This window comes from Hyperolius riggenbachi, chromosome 7 (assembly GCF_040937935.1).
Source record: "Hyperolius riggenbachi isolate aHypRig1 chromosome 7, aHypRig1.pri, whole genome shotgun sequence".
Lineage (NCBI taxonomy): Eukaryota > Metazoa > Chordata > Amphibia > Anura > Hyperoliidae > Hyperolius > Hyperolius riggenbachi.
Window position 1 is genome coordinate 95,527,213 of NC_090652.1, and position 27,917 is coordinate 95,555,129.

A 27,917-nucleotide genomic window follows, 5' to 3' on the forward strand; every position below is an offset into this window, starting at 1 on the left:
CTATTCACGGAGCCCCCCCGCCGTGAATTGACAGGAAGCAGCCGCTCGCGCGAGCGGCTGCTTCCTGATTAATCAGTCTGCAGCTGGCGCGTCGCTGGTCCTGCAGCTGCCACTTTGCCGACGCACGGTATAAGCGTGCGGTCGGCAAGTGGTTAAAGAGGAAATAAATATGCCAGCCTCCATGTCCTTCTCCCTTTAGGTGTGTCAGGCTCAATGTGTTCAATGAGCAGTACTGCAAGGAGTTAATAAGCTGACTCTTCTCAGAAATCTCCACACCCTTCCTATAATGTGAGACATTCTTTCTCTTTCATTTCTGCTGCCTCCTCTCCAGCATGGCCTGCACTGATCTGAGTGAGGAGCTGAACTGTTCCGTCTGTCTGAACCTTTATGCAGACCCTGTGTCGCTGAAATGTGGGCACATCTTCTGCCAGGCCTGTATTGAGGCCGTCCTGGATAATCAAAAGGCTTCTGGACGTTATTCCTGCCCAGAATGTAGAACTGAGTATCTCCAGCGCCCAAAGCCAAAGAGGATCAGGAAGCTTTGTAACATAGTCGAACTTTACCAGGAGAACACCAAGATTCCATGTTCATTCTGTACTACTTCATCACCTAAACCTGCTGTGAAGACGTGTGTGAACTGTGCGTTCTCTCTGTGTGAAGAACATCTAACATCTCATAACAGAACCAAAGCGGATCATGTTTTAGTAGAACCCACCACTTCACTTGAAATAAAGAAATGTGCTATCCACAAGAAACCGTTGGAGTTCTACTGCACTGAAGATGATACCTGTCTGTGTACATATTGTTTTTGGGTTGGAGAGCATAAAGGACATGACGCAATCTCTCTAGAAGATGCTGCTAATAAAAAAAAGGAGACTCTGAGAAATCAGGTAGATAAACTGACTCCAAGGATACAGAAAATTGACCAAAAACTCCACAGTCTGCAGGACCACAGCAGGAAATTGAAAGGAAAATCAGATCTTGAAAAACAAAAAGCAACTGACTTGTACAAAGAGATCAGAAGACATCTACAGGTCCAGGAGACACAAGTCCAGAACAAGATCTCCAGTTGGGAACAACAAATTCAGGTCACCGTTTCTGATAGGATCAAGAAGCTGGTATCACAAAAAGATGATCTATCCGGGAAGAAGGATCTCATTGAACAGCTAATTCTCATCCCAGATCCAGTAAATCTTCTCCAACAGCAGTCACCAGATGTAGATGTTCTCTGTAAAAATCAGGACCTGGAAGAAAATAAAGATGCTTCTGTCCCTGATCTGGATGGGGCCCTGGTCTCAATGACCGTACACAAATCCATCACAGATTTTATCAACAATGCAAACCTAAAAGCTGCATCCTATATAGCCAAGGTGTCAGACATGCTTCTAGATGGCAACAGTGCGCATGTAAATGTCACTGTCTCGGATGACCGAAAAATGGCATCATCTTCAACCACACCTCAGACTAAAACAGAATTACCAGGGAGATTTAAATACTGGAGTCAAGTGACGAGCACCAAGAACTTCCCTTCAGGTCGTCACTTCTGGGAAGTAGAAATCGGTGGCTCTGGAGTATGTGAACTTGGAATATGCTACACGAGTATGGAAAGGCAAGGAGAGACCTCCAGCATTGGAGATAACCAGAAGTCCTGGGGTTTGCGTATCACAGAAAGGAAGTTTACAGCTGTTCATAATTCATCTCAACAGCAACTTCCTCGTGAGTCCTCCTGCACGAGATACTGGGTATATCTGGATTACGGATCTGGACGCTTATCTTTCTACCAATTGTGTGATCCCATCCGACACCTGTACACCTTCACTGCCACCTTTACAGAGCCCTTACATGCTGCCTTCTTTGTGGATGATGGTGCCTGGGTGAAGATCTGCAGTTAAAGTGAACCTCAAGTGGATGTGAGTTGTAAAATGAAATAATGCTGGGTGAACTTATAACTTTTATGACTTCCTGTGCAGCCCCTGATATCCCTCCTGTTATCTGCTTTGCCTTCCTTCTTTACTCCATCGTATAAAACATGTGAGCATTTGCACTGGGTAGTCAGGAAAGCCACATGCCCAGTAGAAGGAATCGCTTACTGGACATGTAGGGTTCTGAACTCTTGCATGCCCAGAATGCATTTAGTTACAAGCTCCTCCTGTACAAATTATTCAAAAGGCCACCAGTCGAATAATTAAAGAAGTCGAAATAGAGAACAGGTGGGACACTGTTATGGACACAAGTTATAGAAACACCCACTATTGTTTTTGTTTTAAAGGACACTTGCCGTAAGAGAGATATGGTGGCTGCCATATTTATTTTCTTTTAAACAATGCACATTGCCCGGCTGACCTGCTGATCTTCTGCCTCTAATACAGGGTTAATTGATATCCATAGACCCTGAACAAGCATGCAGCAGACTAGGTGTTTGACATTATTGTCAGATCTGGTATGATTAGCTGCAGCTTGTTTCTGGTGTGATCCAGACACTACCAAAGTCAAATAGACCAGCAGGGCTGCCAGGCAGCTGGTATTGTTTAAACCTTTGGGAATGGACGGCTCTGGGCTCTGAAGGACGGCATGAGAGTGTGGTGGCGAATTATTGGAATCTACGTCCTGTCAGAGCTGCACTGGCAGAACGTAGATTCCAACTATGGAACTATTCCAACTAGGTCCGGAATAGGTTAAAAGGAAATAAATATGGCAGCCTCCATTCTTGCTTCAGGTTCCCTTTAATTGGTTGGCTCACTTCAGGTACCTTTTAAAAGGTCACTCCACCCTTTAAAGGTTTTTTTTTAAGGATATCTTCTTAATATCTTGTTCAGAACATCTTCTAAAGTTTTTTTTTTTTTTGGGGGGGGGGGGGGGGGATTACATTTTTCTTGAATGTCTGGTTTACTGTATTTCCCAATACCTACTACAGACAAAGTTTGGATGGATTAGAAATGATTTGGATGCGGACTACTGATTTAAATAGGTTGCAATTCCGCATCCGAAATTACAAGTAGAAAACGGCTGTGATTCATGGCTAATGAAAATAGGCTCGTAATGATTTAAAGGCAGCGATGGGAAAATGTAAAGGACAATCTGGGACCCTCTTGCTGCTAGACAAGGTCCTAATTAGAACTCAGTAACATCACCAAGCCTTTAAAATGTATTTAAAAATGAGCTGCAATAAAAGAAATCTCAGAGAGGTGATTTTTTTTTTATTCACCCTTTTTTAAGGTGCAAACAGTGCTTATGGGAGTACATATCGTTACTGATACTTGGGTCCCCTACACAACTGCCATTAATGCATACTTTATCACTGCCTCGGCCTAGCTAATGGGACTTGAGGAGGGGTCAGAATCTCTTAGTATTTGGTTTGCATTTCAGAGACATGTACTGTATATGTAAGTACGTATAACATGTGCAGCAGAATGAGAACCTGTAGTTAGGTAAAGGTTACCAAAGTGCCAATAGCTGCAACCATAATAATAATTATTATTATCAGGTCTCTGGCTGAGTATCCCAGCAGTACTTGGTGTGTAAACAAGTGACTCAGGCTACAAGCTGGAGCTACAGCACTCATGTCCCACGATGCAGTGTGTGCGTTTTAGTGACCTTCAGCCATTGGGCTATCAGCTGTGTTGTGTCAAAGCATCATGTTTCCTTAGGGTCCTTTTTCACTAGCAGCGATTGCGATGCTGAATCGTAAAATCGCTACAGTTTGTGTTTTAACATAGGAATCGTGGTAGGTCATTTCCACTACCGCAATTCGTTTTTTACTGAAACGCGATCGCGCCGCGTATCGATTTTTGCCGCAATTTTGCTATGCAGTCCAGTGCATAGCAAAATCGCGATCGCAAACGCCGGGGAAATTTGTTACTTTGCTGAATCGCAATCGCTAGCGTTCAGCACGAACGCTAGCGATTGCTAGTGGAAAAGGGCCCTACAGAGCGGGAGAGGGCACAATGGCCTCAATTCTGGTAGCTATGTGAGGTAAATATTTTTTTTTTGTAGGTAAAATACCTCATGCGATATTTTCCTCTTTTTTTTAGCAATTCTGAGAGATTTTTCTGCATTTCCGAACATGGGGTAAAACGTGGTAAATTGTGTGGTAAAAAAAAAAGTGCGGTATTTCAGCGGTAAGCATATAGTAAATATAATAGTAGTCTTTAATTGTCTTTCATAAGTTAGGAGAGTCTTTGGAAGATTTTTTTTTTTAGGTAGGAAGGTGTATTTGATTATGTAGCAACCTATGAAAAGTATATTTATAGGCATCCCTATAAAAAAAAATCCAGTAAATATTTGGAGTTTTATTTTTACTATTCTTTTCTATTATCACACTACCGAATGGGAGGTACTGGTAATAAATAACAATTGCACAATGCCCAAACAGGGCTAGACCATAAGTACCAGAAACTTGGTCAATAGTAGACCTTTCCCATGTACACAACAATATGATCGCTGTAGTAATACATGGGAGGTTTCCTGTCTCAGGTAATGAGAGATAAAAGACTGTATATGGTCAGTATTGGTATGAACACTAAAGGGTGAGGGTCTTTGCTGATCCCCCCCACTGGTCAACTTGTATTGCCCGTGGGGTGTAGCTATCTCTGCCCCAGTGTCACCAATTGAGACCTACATCACAGTACAATTTCCTCTAAAAATTAATTCCTATATAATGAGCACAATTGTGGCAGAAAAACACTGGGTGCAAGTTCCCCTAGTACTGGGGTGTGGTTTGCTCGCACACAGGTCAATGTAGATCAGCCACACTAGTTGCAAAGGACCCCATAGGGGTCAAGGATATAGGTAATCCTCCTTCACAGAAGGTAACTGGGGTAACACATATAAGTGGGTGCATGAGTGTCAATATTTACAGTGCTCTCAACAATTGTTTCACCCTAATACAGGGCGTCGTCAGGAGAAAATAGTGCACAACATAAAAAACACAGTACAAAGATATCCCCACACCAAGTGTCAAAGTTTCTCCCAGCAATAGCCCAAGTCAGAGCTCTGCACTATTTTCTCCTGACGACGCCCTGTATTAGGGTGAAACAATTGTTGAGAGCACTGTAAATATTGACCCCAGTTACCTTCTGTGAAGGAGGATTACCTATATCCTTGACCCCTATGGGGTCCTTTGCAACTAGTGTGGCTGATCTACATTGACCTGTGTGCAAGCAAACCACACCCCAGTACTAGGGGAACTTGCACCCAGTGTTTTTCTGCCACAATTGTGCTCATTATATAGGAATTAATTTTTAGAGGAAATTGTACTGTGATGTAGGTCTCAATTGGTGACACTGGGGCAGAGATAGCTACACCCCACGGGCAATACAAGTTGACCAGTGGGGGGGATCAGCAAAGACCCTCACCCTTTAGTGTTCATACCAATACTGACCATATACAGTCTTTTATCTCTCATTACCTGAGACAGGAAACCTCCCATGTATTACTACAGCGATCATATTGTTGTGTACATGGGAAAGGTCTACTATTGACCAAGTTTCTGGTACTTCTGGTCTAGCCCTGTTTGGGCATTGTGCAATTATTCTTTTCTATTACACAGCCTAACTAGGAACTCCACTGAAAACTGCAGAATGCACACAAATTGACTTTACCTCCAGGTACAGGCAGGTCTTCAACTGATCGGTAAATGATGTGCTAACATGCCCCCTAATTATCATGAGAATAGCTATTTTCGGTAAAATAAATGCACATTACCTCACGAATTACCTCACAATTTACCTGGGAGGCTGGGTGCACACATGGCTGTGCATGAAAGGGCGAGTTTTCTGTCATGTGCGTTTTTTTTTGTGTTTGCATTGGCATTTTTTCCCTGCGTATGCGCTTTTCAAGCATTTTGTGTGCGTTTTTATGCATTTTCCATGCGTTTTTATAATGTGTTTTATGCAAATCACTAGGAAGACATCAGGAATCAGAAATACATCACCAAACATTTTTCTTTGAAACGCATGGAAAATGCATGAAAAACTCATACCATTGCGTCACCATTGATTATGTGTGTTTTTAATGCATTTTTGAAAATAATGCAACAAAACCAGCGTTTTTATATGCGGCCCATTGACTTGCATTAGCAGCAAAAACGTTTTCCGCAACACTAGCGTTTCTGCTATGTGTGTCCCCGGCCTAAAACCTACCAGAATTGCTAAATGTCCTCCCTCATAAGGTAAATTATACCATACTTTGTTCACAGTGGACGTTGCGTTGTATTCACTGTGAAAACAGGAAAGCAACAGAGTGGAAAAGTCGCACTGCACAGGTGACCATTGCATCACACACACAGTGAAGCATGTAGTCAATGAAAAGTATGCTTCACTGCAGGGCCGGATTTACCATTAGGCACTGTAGGCACATGCCAAGTACCGCCCTCCCTCCCTATGCAGTCCTGAGTGGAGTGTAAATAAAAGGTTACTCACCAGGGTCTCGGCATTCCACTGACCACACCTCCCTTTAGTCAGCGCACCTCGAGATACCTAATACTAAGGGGCACCTGTAGCTACCTATGAAAGGCAGGGGAACTAAGGTAGAAGTAACAGCTTGGCCAGCCTGCACACTTGCGGTTCGGAGGGGGGTTTGTAGGTTCATGGAGGGCAACGTCTAGGGTGCCAGGAAATCTTTGCCTGTAGGCTCATGTGATGTAAATCCGGGCCTGCTTCACTGTCATTGTTAATGTCCGCATTATGGGGTAATGCATGACACACTCCGTTACCTCGCACCGCACTGGATGCACTGTGACTGTTGCATAGGTTTTTCATTGCAGTGCGACTTTCCCCATTACTAGTATGTGTCTGTTCCGCAACTTCCCATTATGAATGTAGCTTAAACGTTAGGTTTCATAGATAAATTAATGTTATTATATTGCTTTATGGTTATTTTAAGATACTGGTGGGTTAAAGGGAATCCTTCCATTTTTATATGCTATACAAGGTGGTGCATGAAAGGCCGGCCTAGCTGCCTGCCACAAGCATACAGGCAGACGCTAGCTGATCCCTTGCTGTGAGTGTCCTCTCCTGCTGAACTGAAGCCTTTGTCGCCTGCATTTGCTGCTGTATGGGTAACGCTCTCATACGGCCACAAATGCAGGCGACACGGGCTTCAGTTAACCCGGTGACGACACACACAGCAGGGGTGGAGTTAGAGGCGCAGGAGAGCGGCTGGCCGGCATTTGCTTGTATACTCACACTTGTGGCAGGCAGCAAGAACGGTCTTTTGTGCACCACCCTGTATAACATACAGCTATAGATGGCAAAAAAAAAAAAAAGTTTGTAATCTAAAGGTGCCTATTAATGATACAATCATGATTGTACAATATTACCAATTCTAATGTAGTATGAGTGACTACCAAAAGTATCCATTGAAAGCAGTGTAACAATGGCTCTGTGATCCCCACTGACGGGGCTGAGAGGGCCCACTCTTGTGGTCACTTGCAGAGCAGTGGAGGAGGACTATCCACAATATTCATTTACCCCTCGACTACAATACATAGATTTGAAAAAGATTGTAGAATAAATATTGTATTATTGATAGGTAACTTAACTCTTGAAGTGAATGGTGTCTTTGTATATCTATAAACAAATTCTAGCTTGATTATAAAAAGTTTATCCATTTTGTGTGTATATGTGTGTATATATATATATATATATATATATATATTGATTTGTCAAACCTCTATAAGGTGAGCCCGTGATGATATAAAAGTAGAACTGTCATTCTCTAAACTGATAGATTTCTGTTGGTTATGCTTATCCTGTGGCTTCACCACTTACAGAATGACTGACATGGGACATACTGGGCTTCAGTCTTCTTTGCTTTTCGGTAGATTCAACCATTCTAAATGAATTAGCCGATGTTGCTTGATAAATTGTGAGGGTGATCACTGAAAGTGCAAACGCTTTTTGATGCCAGCCAACAAAGGATCAATAGTCTAGCAATATATTGAGCATTAGGAAACCATACAGAGGCAAACATGGAATCCTGGAGCCCAGTCATTTAGTCATGTATATCTGCCTAGCCTAAGTGCCAGCTCATTGCCCTTTGTCCAACCGATGCCCTTCTCCAGAGCCAAACACTAACCATAATGCTGGGTACACACAATGCAATTTCTCATCCCATCGGTAATCTGACAGGAAGTTGCATCTTGTGTACATGCCCAAACTTCTCCTGATCAATAACGGGAACAATTTTCCCATGATGACATGTCAGAAATAATTTTCCAATTCCCGTCGATCGGACAGGAAACAGTATTGTGTGTACCCAGCATTCAAATCTAAAACCTCTAACCTTGTGCTTTTGCCTAAATATCAAACTCATTAGAGGCTAAGCACAGTTTTCCGGTCTCTGCCTGCCACCGGGAAAAAACCATCCCTAATAATGGATATCAGCATTTGGGATGATACACATGGTGATTGTTAGCAGCATTTATTCAATGCAAAGGTTACGGGGGTGTAGAGGGCTAAATATTTACCAGATGGGCCCTTGGTTGTTGCAGTTCTAAATGCTGGAACCAGAAACAAGTAAAACAACTAGTGTTAGGGGCATTTATGTTTGAATTGTAATATTTGATTTGTAATCTTGAAAAACAGGAATCAATAAACAATTTGTATATCAAAGAACATTTGTTGAGATGATTATTTTGGAGGGCTTAGAAACATAAAACATGAAAGTGTTAAACCTGAACTGTATTAATATCATATATAAATTGTACTACTTTATTAGTACATCCCTCTCTGAGTCCCATGGGTGCTCTGCGGTTCCTGTAATAGAAGTGCTTCAGTTACTTCTGATGTTTCATTCCAGCATCTACAGCAGTCTCCAGTGCGGCACAGGCAGGGATTGCCTGATGCATGTGCTTGCTGGTTCCTTGAACTGGCGCTAAAATAACACTAACCTCCCCCTGAAGTAGCATCTTCTACAAATCCTGCATCCTCTGTGTACGGCTTCCGGTAAGTCACCGGACCTGCATCAGGTCAGGTCACACACTGCGAGCCGTGTATGGACGCTAGAACAGAGGTATATCTAGAGGGGTACAGGCATGGCTTGTGCCATGGGCACCACAGCACCATGTATGCCTTCTCACATGCCTGCCTGACACTCAGACCTTGGATCAGATTAAGGGCTGGTGCACACCAAGAGCACTTTTTTTTTTTTTTTTTGAACCGCTTGCACTTCAAGAAGCACATGGCTAATGTATTTAAATTGGATGGAGCACTTTTTCCCCAAATGCGGGTCCTGCAGCATTTTGAGGCAATTCAGCCTCAATGTTAAGTATAGGACAGTGGAAAATCGCTCTGGAAAGCGCTAGATCAGAGCGTTTTCCAAGCATTTTTGTTACAGAAGCTGTTCAGTTACAGCTCTACTGTAACAAAATAAAAAAGCCACTACATCAAACGCTCCAAAATTCGCTAGGCATGATTAGAAAATCGCTAGGCACATGCCTAGAAAAATCACTGCAAAAAGCGCTAATAGCTTGCAATTACGCTAGCGCTTTTTTGGTGTGCACTGGCCCTAATTCTGTTATCTGGGGAACATGGCTACTTAACTTTTTGTATGTAGGCTGCACTTGGTTTAGTGTTAGAAAAGGTCAGTAAGGAAATAAGAAGAGACATTTCCAAAAAAGTAACTTCAGCAATATCCACAGCCAAAAAAATGTAGGCAACCATAACATGTATGCGAGAAAGGGTGCTGGTTTTTAGAGGGGAAGGGTGCTATGACTGGGAGAAGGGGGGGGGGGGGGGGGGAATTTCAGTGTTTGCCATAGGCTCTATATTACCCAGATACACCCCTGTGCTAGAAAGCTTCTGGGAGCTGCAGGATGCATAGAAGACAGTGCCTGAATGATCGTTCAGTTATTTCTGCTATTCAAACCCCGGTTATCCCCCTCAGCATGCTGATTAGTTGAGACTTCCAGATAACAGGGACTTTGGTGTACAATAATTGGTCTACTTGGAGAAGAACTGCTGAAACCCACCGGGGGTCAAGGTATGGGATTTTTTTACATAGCAGCATAATGGACTGGTAAAGCAAATGGATTAGGTCTATGGCTGGAACACACGATACAACTTCCTGGCAGATCGGCGGGCCGAAATGATTATTTCCAAACTGCTCCCAATTGATAACAGAAATTATTTGGTGCAGTAATCTGAAAATTGGTCCCATTAACGATTGGGAGCAGATCAGACATGTTGGAAATAAACACTTTGACCCGTTGATCTGCTGGGAAGTTGTATTGTGTGTACCAGCCATTAGCGCATTCTGCCTGTTGCACAAGCTGACATTGTGAGCGACACTTATTTATAAATATCAGTGAAGATAGTAGCACCTTTATACACTAGTTAAAGACTCAGGCATCCAGTGTATTCAAACTGGTCCACCACTCCTATACAACTTCCAATCCAGAAATGTAAGAAAAATCGCGCACCACAAGCTTTTAGCAGTAATCTTGTATTTGGAACAACTCAGGATCACACACACTACGTGCTTTGAGGCCGACACTTTCCTCATACAGATGATAGTGTAGTATGGATACAGAGGTGATAAAAGAATCTAAACAGCTTAAAGCGGAATATAACCCTGCATATCAGCTTTGCTCTAAAACATTATTTACAGCAAATTATATGCAAAAAGCATTTTTTTTTTTACTAGACCAGCATTAGAAGGGTTAAACACAGGTTTAAGGTTCCGGGAGAGATATGCAGACGTTCAGATTGTTACATTCTATTTAGTTATATGTATCTATTGAGAAATGTTACACACTCTTTGGCTGTCCTCCAGCTCCTGAGAGTGAGTCACATTTAACACTTAGATACATTTTGTTTACATAAATGTATCTTTGTCAGCTTCGGATGAGTCTGCAGAAATCTCCAGGAACTTTAAAGCTGTGTGTACCCCTTCCAATGCTGGTCTAGTAAAAAAAAAAAAAAAAAAATGCTGGTTGCATATAATATACTGTAAATAATGTTTTAGAGCAAAGTTGAAATGCAGGGTTATATTCCGCTTTAAACCAGGAGGTGACAGTGGTGGACTTACCACCTCCAAACAGACACAAAAATTGCCAATGTGTTTATCAACTACAAGAAGTTTAATTATACTCTGGGGACAATGCAACGCAGTTTGCACATTTGATCCCTCACAGAGGTGCCTGGCTCTTCTACTGACCACATATGCTATTACTCCGTTATTGCCAGATGAAGCGGGATCAAACCTGCAAAAACGTGTTGCATTGTATCCTGGAGTATGTTACGTGTTGCGCAGTTCATGCATAATAAACTACACAAAAGCAGAATGCTCCAGACTACAGGCGCATGAGTGAGAGAGGTGCACAGATGAGACCTTGCATGCACAGTAGCCTGTGATCAGCTGTGGTTGGAGATCTTTTGGAGGGGACAGCAGCAGCCTAGAAGGTAGTGTATCCACAGAAAGAGACCAGATAAGACTGCTAGAAGAAGCCCTCCGTTCCCCCCCCCCCAGAGACTGTCAGTTTTAGAGAACAATGAATACGTTGGCACTTTTTATATTCTTTAATCATTTTATGCATGGATACACACTTCTCCCCATTAACTTCCCACATTCCTTTAAGGTGGCCATGTACGTTAGATTAGCAGCAGATAGATCAGAAATCTATCTGATGTGTTTAGGAACATTTTTTACTAGGAACAGATTTCCAATAGATTTCAGTTTGAAATCTATTGAAAATCGATCTGATGGCATTTTTTTGCCGTCAGATTTCCATTAGGGCCAAGGCAAAATGATAAGCAATCTCAAAAGATCAACCTAGATTTTCCAGCCTGCCAGATCGATTGAAATCGGCCGCAAATCGGTCGATTGGTCAATCGATTTGCAATCGACCAAGTGTATGGGTCCCTTTAGGGACCTCTCTTTGAAATACGGAAAAGTACTTTACACTCTGCTCCATGTTTTTTGTAAGTTAATTACCTGGCTGCCTGGTGAACAGTGAGCCTGAAAGAGTTAAAGGTCCTTTGCAGTACGGGTGTGCTGGAGTGACTTGTATCAGTGACTGAGTTGTCACTGTGTAACGTCACGCTGCTGTGCACACTGCCCGTGCATTCTGCGTGTCGAGCAAAGATGATTTCTCCTCCCTGGTGTGACGGCTGCTGCTGCTACTGGCTGGACGGAGTTGTGAGGGGCGGGAAGAACTCGGCTGCCTCTGTTTTTACTGGCTGGAGGGAGGCACCAATGGGTAGGAGGGAGAGAGCCTTCAGCTACCCGGGACCTAACAGGCGTGCACGCACGCGTATAATAAAATGTCTGTGGACGGAAGCCTGGCCAATTAATCCACCTGGGCGGCCGCTGATCTTACCCGGGCAGCACACCTGGCTAATAGGCGCTGGGGAGAACACTGCTAATGTGAATTGGGCCTTACACGTTTCCTCAATGAGAAACAGTCTAGCATAAGATGGGGAAACATAAGATGGGGAAACATGTAGGCAATTACTGAAATAACTAATGCAGGAAAAAAAACAACAATAAATTCAGCCTGTTTAATGCACAATGTGCAGTTACAATGCAGACAAGAGAAAAAAAAATAAAAAACATACACACTACAAAATAAAAATTAACAGAAGTGTAAAATATCCAACTGTACAAGGTCATATTTATAAGAATGTTGTATAACACACGGAAACTCATCACCCATCTGCTGCAATTAAGTTATATACAGGAAAGACTCCACAACAGCCATGACCAGGAGGGTTCCACCTCAGCCTCTCCCCAAGCACTGGTACCAGGAGGAGGCCAGACTCTCTCCTCATCCCTGGAGACCTTGAGAATGCTGTGGGACCGCTGGAAGGCAACTCCAGGACAGAAGTCACAAGGTCTTCTGCTATTAGGTGGGAAAGCTTTATAACTATCACCTGGGCCATGTAGAAATAGCAAAACATGCTGGAAAACTTCGTAGTTGCATGTAAAATAAAGAAAAAAAAAACTGCATTAAAAAAAAAAATAATACGTTTCCAAAAAATGTTGCACATAGAAACTTATACCCGCAACAGCTCCCAAGTACCCAATTTTCACTATTCTCCCTTATCCCCTCCTACTACCCCATTGGCTACCTGCAATTCTCAGAGAATCGGCAGGACAGCCAATTTGCACTGTTTAAAGCGGAATATAACCCTGCATTTCAACTTTGCTCTAAAACATTATTTACAGTATATTATATGCAACCAGCATTTTTTTTTACTAGACCAGCATTGGAAGGGTTACACAGAGCTTTAAAGTTCCTGGAGAGAACTGAAGAGGCATCCAAAGCTTACATAGATACATTTGGTTTACATAAACGTATCTAAGTGTGGAATGTGACTCACTCTCTCTGACTGAGAAGGAGCTGGAGGACAGCCAAAGTGTGTAACATTTATCACTTGATACATTCTATTTAGTTAAATGCATCTATCTGAACTTCTGCATATCTCTCCACGGAACTTTAAACCTGTGTTTAACCCTTCCAATGCTGGTCTAGTAAAAAAAAAAAAATGCTGGTTGCATATAATATGCTGTAAATAATGTTTTAGAGCAAAGTTGAAATGCAGGGTTATATTCCGCTTTAAAAGGAAATAAATATGGCGGCCTTCATATTCCTCTCACTTCAGGTGCCCTTGAAAGTAACCCAGTGAACTTTTATTTGGCTCAAAACAAAGACAAAAAAGAGTAATGTATTCAAGTAACTTTACACCAGTGATTTTTGTTCTATTCAAATTTTCCATAAAGGTTAAAGAGAACATGTAGTGAAAATAACATTTCACCTGGGTTATACCGAATCAGTTACCTTCAACTATAACACTACAGACAACTGAGTTTTCCATGTTTCCCTATGCGTCAGTTTACATTTGTTATAATGCATAGTTGTAAACTGACCCATAGGGAAACCATCAGAAATTCCTCCTTATGAGTTGTCTGTAATGTTATAGTTGAAGGTATTTCTGATGGTTTCCCTATGGGTCAGTTTACAACTATGAATTATAACAAATGTAAACTGACGCATAGGGAAACATGGAAAACTCGGTTGTCTGTTGTGTTATAGCTGACAGCAGACGATCCAGTGCAAATCCAGCCAGATGGATATTACTTCAGATAGTCCAGTCTACCTTGATCCTCCTGTAGCCCACCATTGTAGCACTGGGACCCTCTAAGCACATTTGACAAGAGCTTGTGAAATATGATCTCATGACTGCACTACCATCATAGTACATGCTTCTCCGTACAAGGCATGCTCGAGAAAGCTTCCCATAGGGAACCATGGGAAATTCCTTAGGAGTTGTCTGCACATGCTCAGTAAACCAAAACCAGACATGCCCAGTTTTTTCCTCCCTGCATGAGCTGGCTTTGTTCTCCTGGACATGTGCAGATGGAACTCGCACATGCCCAGCACAGAGCACTGAGCTGGAATTTGGCTGGGAGCGCGGACAAGAGAAGGAGAGAGTCCCAGGCAGCAGCAATGGGCTCAGGGAGGGTCTGGTAAACCCGTGGATCATCCAGAGGCTCGCAAAATAAGTATATATATATTTTTTTCTTAAAAACTTTTCTACCTCACAGGTTTGCTGGCAGGCACAGTGAAGACAGTGGTGCAGCGACAGCTGAATCTGTGCGATTTATGGTTGCAAAGATCAGGACCTTTAAACAACTATTGATAAAAACTTTTGGCCATATAGATTCACTTATCAACTACCCATAAAAATGCCACTCAGAATCCACTTTAGCTTTAACAGAGCTAAGATTGAGTCATGAATTACCCCGAAAAAAACAGCCCGAGTTTGATGAGAACCTAAATGACATTTCCCTTACAACAAGCAGGAAGTGCTCAGGCCTCACCATCACCTGAAAACAAACCTAAATAAAATCTGACCAAGCGCATTAAGAGCGAACCGGAAACCCCAGAACTGATGTGTTAACGTAGACAAGGAGGGTTAACCGGAACATGCAGTGAGGAGAATAGAAGTTATATTTATTTTCTGAGAATACAATTAAACAGTTCTCAGCTGTTATTCTGATCCTCCTGCTTCAATAGCATCTGGGGAGGATTTACTAAGACTGCAGAACATTGGTGAAAGCAAATGATTCAGCAAACTTGGACTAGGTTCAGCAATCAGATGGTAAATTTTTGCCATCCCCTCCTGGGTCAGTTGAGAATATATTGCTGTCTTAAGGAGGGGAGAAAGTTATGGATTCTAAATGTGCAGTCATACGCAGCATCTGCAGTGAGGAACTTTTAAATCCAGGTTATCCAGGTCCTGGGCACAGTATTAACATTTCAACAAATCCAAGCCTCACTATATTCTGATAGGACCCATATGAAAATGGCAAATGGTTGTAGAATTTTTCATTTTAAATCCAGTCCACATTTGCTGGCTCACCAACCTCAGTTAAAAAAAAAAAAAAAGTAGACTCCGGACATGTGGTCTGTACACATAGGACAGGCACAACCACCAGGCAAGTAAAAATGATTTTTGTTTGTACAAAAAGAACAGACAGCAACCTCCAGTCCCCCCAGTGTCTCCTTTAAGTCAATAAAAACACTTAGGGGGAAATAAATGTAAAAGCCTTAAAAAAAAAAAATACCCCCAAAACAACATCTTCAGCATAGGAAGCTCCTCCTCCCATTATGGCAGGGCCTCCAATGAAAATGAGCGATTGGCAGGTCTCGTGCAGAGTGACAAGAGGAAATAGAGTGCTGCTGACTCCGAAGACAATTTCTTTTAGGTATTAAACTTTCTAAGAAGTTTTACACACAAGCTGAAATGCAGATACCAGGCCAGTATTTACACAGACTTGATGGGCTAGAGAGAAAGATCACAATGGCTATCCACAACAGGATAAGTTTAAAGAAATATCACCTTTACAGGAATTATAACATATACAGGTTTCAAACAACATCTGATGAGATGTATTTTGCAATGAAAGGAAGCATGTTGAGTCTCTTAGTCCAGTTCATATGAACACAGCTTTAAAGAATCTTAGAAAACATCCGAGGTTAATAGTTGCGTTGCCTCATATAACAGTCCTTGAGGAAGCTGTACTGACAAAGAACATGGCCCCCAGTCACGTTGTGGAAGTCCAGCAGGAAGGATGATGAGGATACTTCACCGCGATGAATTGGAGCTGGAACGACTGCGGTGGCGGCGGCGTGCAGGGGATCGCGATCGGCGGCGGACAGGGGAGCGGCGACGAGGGGAACGGGACCTGTGGAGGGAACAGAGTGTTACCTGCTGCACCAGATATTGGACAAAACATGCGGACAAATGTTCCAAAACACACAGACAAAACAAGGGATGAACAATATCACCACAGGTGTACTAACTGCTAGCTAGACTAATTGTATTTGTGAATCCCCAGACATATGGGCTGGTGTTTCAATGACTGGAGGATGATTGAAACACCAGTTGCCAACATCTGCAATGCATGTTTCAACTTTTCTTAACGCAAACCTGAAGAGAAAAACGTATGAGATAATGAATTTTATTGTGTAGTACAGCTAAGAAATAAATCAGTAGCAAAGAAAATAGTCTCATATTGTTTGCCAGAACAGGAAGAGTTAAGAAACTTCAGTTATCTATGCAAGAGAGCTTCTCTGAGCTCTTGGACCCAACTTGGGTCAAAGACGGTCCTGTTTTCTGAAGCACTTAACCAAGAAACAGTGAGATACTGCTTGAGATAAGGTTTTACTGCAAGAATGTTCAAAGGTTCATTAGCTCTACTTTGTTTCATAGTTTAAAATACAGAGTGTGGTTTCTAAACTGCAAATATGACAGAATGATGCAATGTTATAAAAAAGACAAAACACCTATATAACTGAAAATAAAATCAGACACTTTTCTTGGCTACTTGTTCTATTCATTAGCCGTACTACACATACAATTAAATTATATCCCAAGATTTATTTATTTTTCGCCTCAGGTTTGTTTTAATGCTAGAGGCACCTTCTAAGAATTGCTTTACATCAAACCAATATATCCCTGATGACTGTGGCCTTGTCTACCATTTTGCAGCACAAGATACGAGACAGATTTCAGCACAAATGCTTATGGCATTCCTGTTCTCTACACAAGACTTTGCAGATGCCCCTGTTGTGGACAATCCTATGCCCAGCTCCCACTTGCATAGGTTGGTAATTTCTCATCAACATAGTAATGATACCAATATCACATTTCTTTAAAAAGGAACCAGGGTTTTGTTCCTACCCTATTCTAAAGAAACAGAATAAATTTTACTTTCGCTTTGCCAATGGAGCCTGAGACTCCATGACTCATGATGTACACTAGATGGTAAAGCAGGAGATAACCATTTATAAAAGCAAACAGTGCAGGGAATGACAGATGTGGCAACTTCTTCAGTAACAGATCTCTCCAGCAGGACTTTTGGCATAAACCCTGGGATAGGGATGAGGAGAATGCCGATTTTTACATAGCTGACATTACTGTGGGATATAAGCTGATAGGATAATTATATGGCAAGTAAGGGGATGGGAGACACGTTTATATTGTATGTTATGCCTGTAGACCGCAATAATAGATGCTTACATTGAATCTAACATGATACATTACTCAAATTGTGTAGTGTATGCGGCTTTCAGGCTGCTCCAGTAAGGGAGAATTTCATGAAGCATCACTGGCATGAGAATTCTGTAATTTACACATTCATTTTTGTGTCTTTCAAAGTTTTGTCGCAGCTAAATTTAGAACAGCACACAGACTGTCTTTAGTCAACATTCTGCCTAATGCTTGTGAATTAAGCTGCATACGTGACTCATTGTGCCACTTGCTCGATACTGCTTTCCGCCATCTATAGAATAGAACTTCTTTGTAGTATGCCTGCACACAGCCATTTGTGATTGAGCATTCTGAGTGACCATTACTGTGCATGTAGGAGGCTAGTCTAGTGAGATCCATAACTCAGCTAACAATAAGCAGGCTAAAGCAAAACTGAGCATTAGTGGAAGCTGCCCACAGCAAAGGGGGTTCAATTCACCCTGATCATTGCCTTTGATCAGTGGTTCCACGTTCATCTACATCATACATGTCAAGCTCCGGCTCGTGGGCCAAATCTGACCCTTGGAGCCATCATATTTGCCCCACAGGTGGTTTCCCCACTTTGCATTATGTTTGTCCCACTGTAGACCACCAGAGAAGCCATATTGGACAGTAAGATAGATCACCAGGGAAGCCATATGGGGAGGGGGGCAGCACTAGATATCAAGGAACTGAATATGGGAAAGGGGCCACTAAACACCATGAAAGTGAATGGGGGAGGGAGGACTACTAACCATGAGGGAATTGTATAGGGAATAGAGGGGGGGCTATTAAGCCCCCCCCCCCTAGCACCATGAAACTGTATGGGGGAAGGGAGGACTACTAACCATGAGGGAATTGTATAGGGAATAGAGGGGGGGGGGGGGGCTATTGGACACCAGAAAACTTTATAAGGGAGAGAGGTTGCCACTAGACAATGAGGGGCCCACGACTTGGACCCAGAGCTCAATTTCTGACCACTTTGTATTTGAGTTCGACACCCCTGCCTCCTCCTCTCGATACTTCCTCCCGGCTGTGATGAAGGCAGTATCTGGAGAATAGAGCATGGTGTGAAGTGCTGTGGCAACCAGGGCGAGTTAACCGCCTCTGCTGCAACCCACTTCCACCATCGCTTATGCTCAGTTTCACCTCAGTCCTCCACTTAATATGCCCTTTGAAATTAACTATCTTGATCTCCGTTCCAATGAGATGTTCGGGCAGGATTTCTATGCCCCATAATGTGCCAAGAAAGCTAAATACTACAGCGAAGCTAAATGAGTGAATAAGATAAAGAAATTACACACTCACCTATGGTGAGGGAAGGCTCATGGTCCCATAGAGCCTTTTTGGTTTTCTCTCCGTGCCCTTTGTAGACTGCTGTCCCCCATTAAAATTTTACCAGCTGGTAGAATATGCCTTCAGGAGTCCTTGTGAAGGTTTTGCAAGTACTTGGAACACTGAGTATTTTTGAAGGTTAGCGGGACCATACTGCACCAGTCTTCTAAAGCACGTGGTGCAAAGCACTGCTGAAGCCTTCCAAAGACTCAAAGGTGTGGACATTCATGTGGGGACAGCAGTGGTCGGAAGGCTCGGAGAGAGGACCGGGAAGACTCTATGGAATACAGAGGCACCTCTCTCTCTCTCTATCTTTCTATCTATCTATATATATATCTCTATCTCTCTATCTCTCTATCTATCTGTATGAATATCTAACATATTTGCTTCAAGCAAGCACAGGAAGTATCCCTTGTTCATTAAGATGAGATCTTTGGATCTCAGTTGAGCGGTTTCTTTATCTCTGGCTAACTGGTCCCAATTCATTCCCAGTCCAGGTTCACTTCATGGAATCCCATTAACAATTGAAACTTGACTGGTTATTCTGGGAAACTAATCCATCACCTTTACTCAATGTTTCTTGAATAAACTAAGAATATTAAATTAGCTAAAAAGTCAATCTGCTAGAACACCTGCATTGAAAACTATAAAAAGGGAGCAAGAGGTGTTTCAGTCTGTTCTGTATTTCCGCTTTAAAAAAAAAAATCCCATCAAATAAGTCTGCATCCATTTGTGTAGCAAGAATTCATACCCCTAATGGGTGTCACTGCTGTTCATTCAAAGAATAAGAACATAATCTCCTGAAATGGTATGGTCCAGCTATGTCAATGATCAGAAATAGTCACTACTCAGGAGCAAGAAGTCCAGATGCAGAGGAGCACTGACCCACAACTCCGCAACTGGGTGAGGTGTAAGGATTTCATTCCATTTTTTATTTTAAAAGATGGCAAATGGGGGCAAGGTAGGCTGTTACACCAGATTAAGATACTCTAAGGCTGTGTTCCCACTTTAGCTGAGAACTGACATTTTATGTCTGTTCTCTGCTCATCACTATACTGACAGAGAACAAACGCTCCTATGTTATAGGTAGGAGCCTTTCAAACTTGTCAGTGTGCAACGGATCCGCGAGATCCGTTGTGGTAAGATTATTGGGGACTGCACCCTAATAATCTCGGGTAGGCGGATGCATTCCACATATAGCCCATGGTGGTAACATCTGCCCTCGGCTACAACCAGACCACTGGAGAGGAGACTACACTATCTGCTCCCACTGGCCACACGTAATCTGGCGCAAATGGGAACCGAACCTTACTGTAGTCCGTTTTTTTATCTTGTACTTTACATTCCAGCTAAACCTGTGCATTGCTCACTACCTCCCTAGCGGCATGGACAGATATATCCGTCCATAAAAACATGCTGTGAACAGTATAAACAAGCATACACATCAATACTCTCCTGCACTGTATACTAGATCCTTGCTTGACACATTTTGGCAAGTTACAGAAAAAAAAAAAAAAAAAGTTTTAAAATAAATTGAAAATTGAACGCCAGGGAGGTTATGGAGGGGCTGATCCAACATCAACACCTGGGACGCAAGTAATCTGGAAGAGTCCTCAATATCAGGCTAGTGACAGAGGTTATCTTATTTGCATGACAGGAAGTCAAGACACGCACTCTGCCACAATCATTGCAATTCATGCATAGCTTTTATTCCATGCTTTTCTCTAATAAATACTATTATAGTATATTGCCTGTAAAGCAGACCAGAACTCTGGATATAAAAAAAAAAACAAAAAAACCCGAAACTTGGTCATATCATACACTTTTCTCTCCAGTGTGCAGTTCAGAATAAATAAAAAAATGGCAAAGGCAATGCACCTTGTATTTCCCAGGATGACTGGCTGATTGTATTTAAAATCCTCTGTCTTGCACTTCTATGTCTGTCATGTATTTACAGGCATGGCCTCATCACAATCTGGCCTCTGTACCAACGCAAGACCAGTCACGTGCGGTGGGGAGCCTCGTATTGGATATACAGATATATACTAATGCAATCATTTTACATAATGGATTACAAAAAAAAAAATCAAAATCACAAAAAAAACATAAAACGATTGATTTGCTGCATATTTAATTAAATACAGAGAGGAAGTGGCATCCCATTATATAAAAGAATTCAACTTGGTAGGGAAGATCACTTATTTGTGATTAAGGAATTCTAGGATAACAATGGCAGAAAAGACAAACAAAAGCAAACTATGCTGAAATTATGGGTTTCACCAGTCAAAACCAGAAGGGAGAAAACAACAAAACAAAAAAAACTTGTTAACCGTTTCTATGAAATACAAGCCATTTCACGGACATTTGCACCCTTAAAAAGGACATCTGAAGTGATACTTACTTGAGTAGAGGGAAGGCGCTGGATAGTATGGATCCTTCCCATTTCTCCACGCGAAATGCATCACTACAGTGCATGTGCAAACCCAGACTTGCACACGCACAGTAGCGAGGCACTCGTCCTCAATACTATGAAGAGCAGTTTGGGCAAACCGCTTTACCGGCTGTCAGCAGAGGGACGACGAGCCGCATGAAACAACGGGAAGGCTCTATGCTAGCCACAGCCTTCCCTCTACACAAGTATCAAACCTGTAGTGAAATTCTCACTTTTGCTTGTAAGCAAAACCTAAAGCTAGTTTAACTTACCTGGGGCTTCTACCGGCCCCCTGCAGCCACCCTGAGCCTGCACTGGGACAAACTGCTCCTCCGGTCTCCCGTAGTGACCCACTTTTGGTTCTGTGACTCAGCCGATTATCCCTGCATCTGCACAGCCCTGGTCGCGTGCATCCTCCATCACGCTCCCGCCGCCGGAGCTCCCTGCGCATAAGATTTCCTCGTACTACGCATGTGCAGGATGCTCCTGGCGATGAGGGCGTGATCGAAGACATGTGAGATCAGGGCTGCGCAGGCGCAGTGGCCATCGACTCAAGGGAACCAAAGGTGGGTTGCTGCGGGGGACTGGAGGAATAGTTGGTCATGGGGCGGGGGGCCAGTAGAAACCACAGGTAAGTTAAACTGCCCCCCCCCCCATGACATTAGGTTCCCTTTAAGACAGCTTGCGTTAACTGGCAAAATAAGTCCTGTTAAAGTTTACCATTTTCTGCCTTCACTGTACTAAACTCTTTTTTTTGGGGGGGGGGGGGGGGGGGGAAGGTTATTCGCCCTATAAGTTATTCTTTTAATGATTTTATCTATTGGGACGCCTCTGTACACCGATTTAGCACTAGACATGATCCAGGAGATGCAAATAATTCCTCCTAACATTCAGATTTTGTGTAAAGGTTATGCAGTTTGAACTTGCACCAATAAAAATTGACAGAGTATTACTCTGATGAAATTTGAATGCAAGGAGATTATTATTTTTTTTGCATCTCATTGATCATCTCTATTTATCACCCCTTAGGCTGCATACACACTTGAGAGAAGTCTTTGGAAATGGCAAGATCACAGACTAATTTTACCCCATTCCATGTAGTATGAGAGCCTAAAGGTCCGTAAACACGCCGGACTGCAGGCAACGACAGGTCTGTCGTCACCTCCCGCTGGGTGGGCGTTCCAGCGACAATCCGGCGTGTGTAAAGTCTGTCTGCAGACTGATAAGGCTGTTTCTGAGCGATCCACCCGGCGGATCGCTCAGAAACAGCCGTATCAGTCCGCTGACAGACTGTACACACGCCGGACTGTCTGCTGAAAACCCGCCCAGCGGGAGGTGACGACAGACCCGTCGTTGCGTGCAGTCCGGCGTGTGTACGGACCTATACTCTACACAGTCTAGTCTATTGAGCTGAACTCCCCATCAGATAAAAATATTTGCAAGATGCTGCACACAAAGATGCTGTACCTTGTTTGACATTCATCTGCAGATCTGACAATAATCTGCAGATCTGAAAATCCATCCTGGTGGATCTGACTTGCAGATGATTGTCTGTTAAACAAGGTGTGTATGAGGATCTGCAGATATCAGACTATGAATGCATTTTGTAGGAACGGATCTTTTGCAGGAACAGATCTTTTGAATGTGTGCAGCATCTTGCAAAGATTTTTGTCTGATAGGGAGTTCAGCTCAGTAGAATAGACTGTGTAGGTATGGCTCTCATACTACATGGAATGGGGTAAAATTGGTCTGTGATCTTGCCTTTCCCAAAGACTTAGCTCAAGCGTTTATGTAGCCCTATGCTCAACACACACCATACAATCTTGGTTGTTCAATCTTACCACTTTCATGTAGTATAAGAGCGTATCCAATCAATCATTCAAAGTATTTTCAATCTGTTGGCCCTTATACTACATAGATTTGGTAAATCTGTACAACCAAGATTGTATGGTGTGTGTTGAGCATTAGTCTCTAGAAAAGCATAGGAATTCCTCCCCTTTTATAGAACTAGAGGACAATCTGACTGCACTCACTAGGGAAGCAGCTCTGGTGAAAAAGTAGCAAGGCACTATTTTCAGTGGTGGTGAGTGTGGCTGCACAGTATGACAGAGATCCATTCAGTACAAGTAAGAATCGTGGGGTACATCTTACATATTTCACTACAATTTAGGTAAGTACTACCTTATGCAAAGTTTTCATTTTACTTGAGGTGCTCTAATCACTGTAACCCCCCCAATTGAGGGGATAAACTGGAAAGGCATGTTCACACTTCCATGGCGCATGTGAGTGCATGAGCATTTTGGCAAAATGAAAGGTTTATTAAAATGTCCTATTTGCACTAATTAGTGCACAAATAAGTTTGCCTTAAATAGTTAACCCTTTAGCAACCTAATTAAGTAAAACTTTATTTGGATGCAGGGCCTAATTTTTCCTGATGCTGGGAAAATGTGCCTACCCTAGTCTGGCACGGTATGCAGAGTGGGTGGTAGGGAGCTTTTATAGTTACCTGTCTGGACAGCTGGATCGACTGCTTCTTCCTCCACCACGGCGGCAAAGTAACTGACATGTCTTCTCGGTTCCGATCACATAATGACGTCATCGAGATCCAGGAGGCCACCATCCATGTTACAGCGCCACGTGGTGGTGGAGTAGTGACTGAAGAATCTCTTCCGACACCGGTCTTCTGGATCCTGATCACGTCAAATCATGTGATCGGGACCCAGAAGACCTGTCAGGAGTTCAGAGCCGCGGGTGGAGGAAGGGAGCGGTAATTATCTAAAAAGACTGCATAGAACTGAATATAGAAGAGGTGGGCAGTGAACTGTGCAGAACAATCCATTACCAGGCTTCACCCTTATTTCTGTCTCAGCCCTTTGCTACCATATACATATACTCTACAGTAATACTGAGAAATATAGGATTGTTTTTTGTAGTCCAAGAGTTACATGATCACTCCTGACTGACCTATTCACTAACTGGATATACGAAGGGGAGGCTGAACCGCATCTACAAGCAGATCTGACTCAGGGTAAAGGTATTTTATCTATACTTTGTTTCTACAAGCATTTTATATTGATCTATTAAAGTGGCATTGAAGCAAAAAACCTTATAATACAATGCATTGTATGTGTAGTACGGACAATTAATAGAACATTAGTAGCAAAGAAGAGTCATTTTTATTTTCAGATACATAGCTTATTTTTTTTTTTTTTTAATAACATTGCATCAATCTGTCACATTTGCAATTACAAACCACATTCTGCATTTTTACACTATGAAACACAGGAGAGCAAATGACCCTTTCAACTTCCCTGAATCTAATCTGAAGCTGTTTTTTCACCGTTTCTTTGATGTAGAAGTGCCTCAGAAAATAGGACAGTGTCTCACCCAAGTGTGGTTGGAGAGCTCAGAGCAGCTCTTTTGCATAGATAACTACTGAAGTTTCTTAACTCTTCCTGTACTGGAAACAGCTTATTTGCTACTAATGTTCTATTTCTTACCTGTACTACACATACAATTACAAGTTTATTTTCACTTCAGATTGCCTTTAACTACTTACGGACCTCGCCAATTGAAATCTACGCCCTGTTTTGATGGCCATCTAGCTGCCTGAGCATAGATTTCAATTCACCACAGCTGCGCGCATCCGTGGTTTGTCACTCCCGCCGATTAATCCCCCATTGCAGCTTACTCACTCTGCCCATCTCTATGACGGCAGAGCCCCGTGAGCGGGTCAGGAGCTGATTTCATTGGCTCCTGACCCTGTCCTTTAATGCAAGCAACTCCTATTGGCTTACATTGAAAGACAGGGCCGGGAGCCAATGAAAGCGGCTTCTGGCCGGCTCACAGGAACTCTACAGTCAGAGTCGGCAGAGTGAGTGGCCCACCAGGTTCCCGACGTGCGGCGGTGACTGGCGGTTATGTGAGGCGATTAGTCAGGATTCTGCCATTTCTGTACCAGCTGTCTCTGGTCCTTAAAGGGGCAGAGACCGCTGGGTACTTAAGTGGTTAACTTGATTGCTATTAGAATCTGCTTTGTCCACTTTTGCATTTACTCAAACGTTATTCATTGGTTTTTAAAATCAGGCAAATAATTGTGGCTGTGTGATCTTATTTGATAGGACCCCCCCCCAAAAAAAAATGACCATGTCTGGCTAGCATTGCTCTTGTGCTAGTCACACATGCAGACACAATCACTTTTTACAACCAGAGTTCAGGTATGCTTTAAAACATTAAGCCAATCAGGTGCATAGCACCGTTCAGTATACTTCTATAGAAAGCAGAAAACATATGGCACCAAGACCACAGGATTAAATCAAGCAGCTTTTGTAATAAAAGTTGAACGGAGATGGTAAGGGTTAGAGAGAAGTAAAGTGTTACACAACGTGGAGAAGGTATAAAAGCAATACAGACTGCAGGTTTACAGCAAACATTAGTAAAGCAGTTGTGTCTGGGTCAAGTTCAGACAAGACTTAGCTGGACACATACAAAGTATTCAAAGGTTTGATAAAGCTGAATGTTCGTCAGTGTCAGATTATATCCTGAAGCAGTGGAGGTTAAGGAGCTGAACAGGAAAGGTTAGGACAGTACAGGAATCATCCACAGAGGTGCAGAGAACGCAGAATTAGGAGAACTCAGCCTGCATAGAAGATGCACTACCTCCTTCTGATACGTGGGGGAGACCGACGCCACATGGGGGGAGGGGGTAACATCCGACGGGGAGGGCTGAATCTTCGGGGTCCCGGCCTCACACGGAGCGGCGTAAGCACTGCTGAAGCTGTGATCTCCTGCCCATCAATCTGTCCTGCAAGGCAAGAAAATGCAAATTCACTTACATGTGAAGAATCGGGGAGGAAAAAAAAAAAAATATATATATTACACAATTGTTTAGAAGTAAAGGCAAACACATGTAGCACGCTAAGGAAAAAATATTGCAATATTTTCTTTCGGAGTATTCTGACCTTACAACTTTAGTTATAGCGTATACCAGTACTGGGCAAACTACGGCCCCCCGAGTCGTTGCACTGTTATTCCGGCCCGTCGACAGGCTGGCTGCCAGCCTGCAATACGCGGGCACATACCAACACGTCATGTGATGCCCTGTTGCCATGGAGACGCAATGCTGGATTCGGTGATCAGGTGATATGTACAACTCTTTCCGCCTGCTTATGACTCTGCAGGGTGGGAGGAATTTGAGGAATGCAGCCCGTGGTCCGCAGCATGCGGCCGGGCAAAGTTTGCCCATCACTGGTCTATAACATTTACAAGTAGGTTTCACATCTAACTATTGAATCAAGCGTTATTGTACTCACAGATCTTGGGGTTATAATTGAATTATGTTATAGATTTAAGACTCACGGAAAATACTAACGTTTCTCAACAAAATTAGAATATCAAACGGTTAATTTCAGTAATTCAACAGAAAAGGAATCTCATATTGATTCGTTATAGGTTGGCTGCTTGTTTTGTTTCACTTATTGGGGGTGGGGGAAGTGGACAAAGAAAAACAGATGTACAGAGATTTTGCATCATCCCACACACTGTTTTCCAGCACACTGTGTGCATTACTTTCTTGTAAATCATTGTCTAACTGCAAGCATTGTAAAGGACAGGAATGCACTTTGTGTGTAGGAAAAGGATATGCGAATTGCCCACATACGACAAGTGTGTACACTGTATGCACCCTAAAGCTTATCCTGGTAGGGAGTTAGACTCTAAACCCCAAAAAACTTCCATGCTCCATTTTCTGCATGCTCATCTAAGGTTAAAGATCAATTCATGGAATGTCACTGTGGTTTATACTGCCAACCCTCCCCTCTGTAGCAAGTTCATGTTTGCAGGTAATTTTGATGACAGTTGGTACTTGCACAAAACCCTTGCATGATAAGGATAACCTGCACAGCTTCACTTCTACCTAGCAACTATGTTGTGATAGCAACAATGCAGAGTGCAATAAACACATTAGTATCTACTCTCCCTTACCTCCATCCATGTGTTTAATGGCTTTTGTTGCTTCATCTGCTACTTCAAACTCCACATAGGCATAACCTTTGTTGAGGTGTGGATGACAACGGTCTATAGGCATTTCAATCAACTTAATCTTTCCATAGGTGGAAAAGATCTCTTGAATGTGGTCCTAGGAGAAAAGAAAGGCTACTGAGCATGTACAATTTCACATATGCCGAGCAGCACAGGACACTTGCATTCTACAAAAGAGCATTAATACAGGAAAAAAAACCTCCAGCTTGGTTAACGACGAGTACACAGCTAGACTGAGCTTTGTTAAGGTGGTTGTTTAGGCCAGTCTTGGTTGAGAATCTAGCGTGTGAACAGGTGGCCCCTAAGCCTTTTCACATAGCAACAGTACAAGTCGCCCAGCTGTAGCCATGGGATGAGTGTTTGAACTTCATGTCCAGAACTGTCGCATAAGGAAATCTAGTCCAAAGTCTACGGGTGACATTTGTCACAACACTGTCGGGAAAATGAAGACGCGGCACTGGGCAGGCACTCTGTTAAGGAGATGGCAACCTCCATGAGGACAAGAGGCTACAGGAGCAGCCACTCTACATTAACCAGTTCCTGTCCAGATGACGTGAAAATAAGTCACAAACAACATCAAATGTCTGTAGCTGTGA

General features: G+C 42.8%; 2 protein-coding genes across 3 annotated transcripts in view; one reads left to right on the top strand and one right to left on the bottom strand.

Annotated features, from left to right (window-relative positions):
* Positions 1-332: 332 nt before the first annotated feature.
* LOC137526087 (E3 ubiquitin/ISG15 ligase TRIM25-like) lies at positions 333-1,892 on the top strand. Its single transcript, XM_068247302.1, has one exon. It carries the CDS (start codon positions 333-335, stop codon positions 1,890-1,892), a length of 1,560 nt encoding a protein of 519 aa, XP_068103403.1.
* Positions 1,893-14,527: 12,635 nt separating this feature from the next.
* Positions 14,528-27,917, bottom strand: part of RNPS1 (RNA binding protein with serine rich domain 1) — a 39,808-nt gene continuing 26,418 nt past the window's right edge. For both annotated transcript variants that reach the window (XM_068244400.1, XM_068244401.1), the window contains exons 5-7: positions 27,265-27,418; positions 25,942-26,086; positions 14,528-16,191 (exon numbers count right to left, since the gene is read on the bottom strand). In XM_068244400.1, the coding sequence (XP_068100501.1) occupies positions 16,092-16,191; positions 25,942-26,086; positions 27,265-27,418 (399 nt within the window). In that variant the 3' untranslated portion in view covers positions 14,528-16,091. The remainder of the gene's footprint in view (positions 16,192-25,941; positions 26,087-27,264; positions 27,419-27,917) is intronic.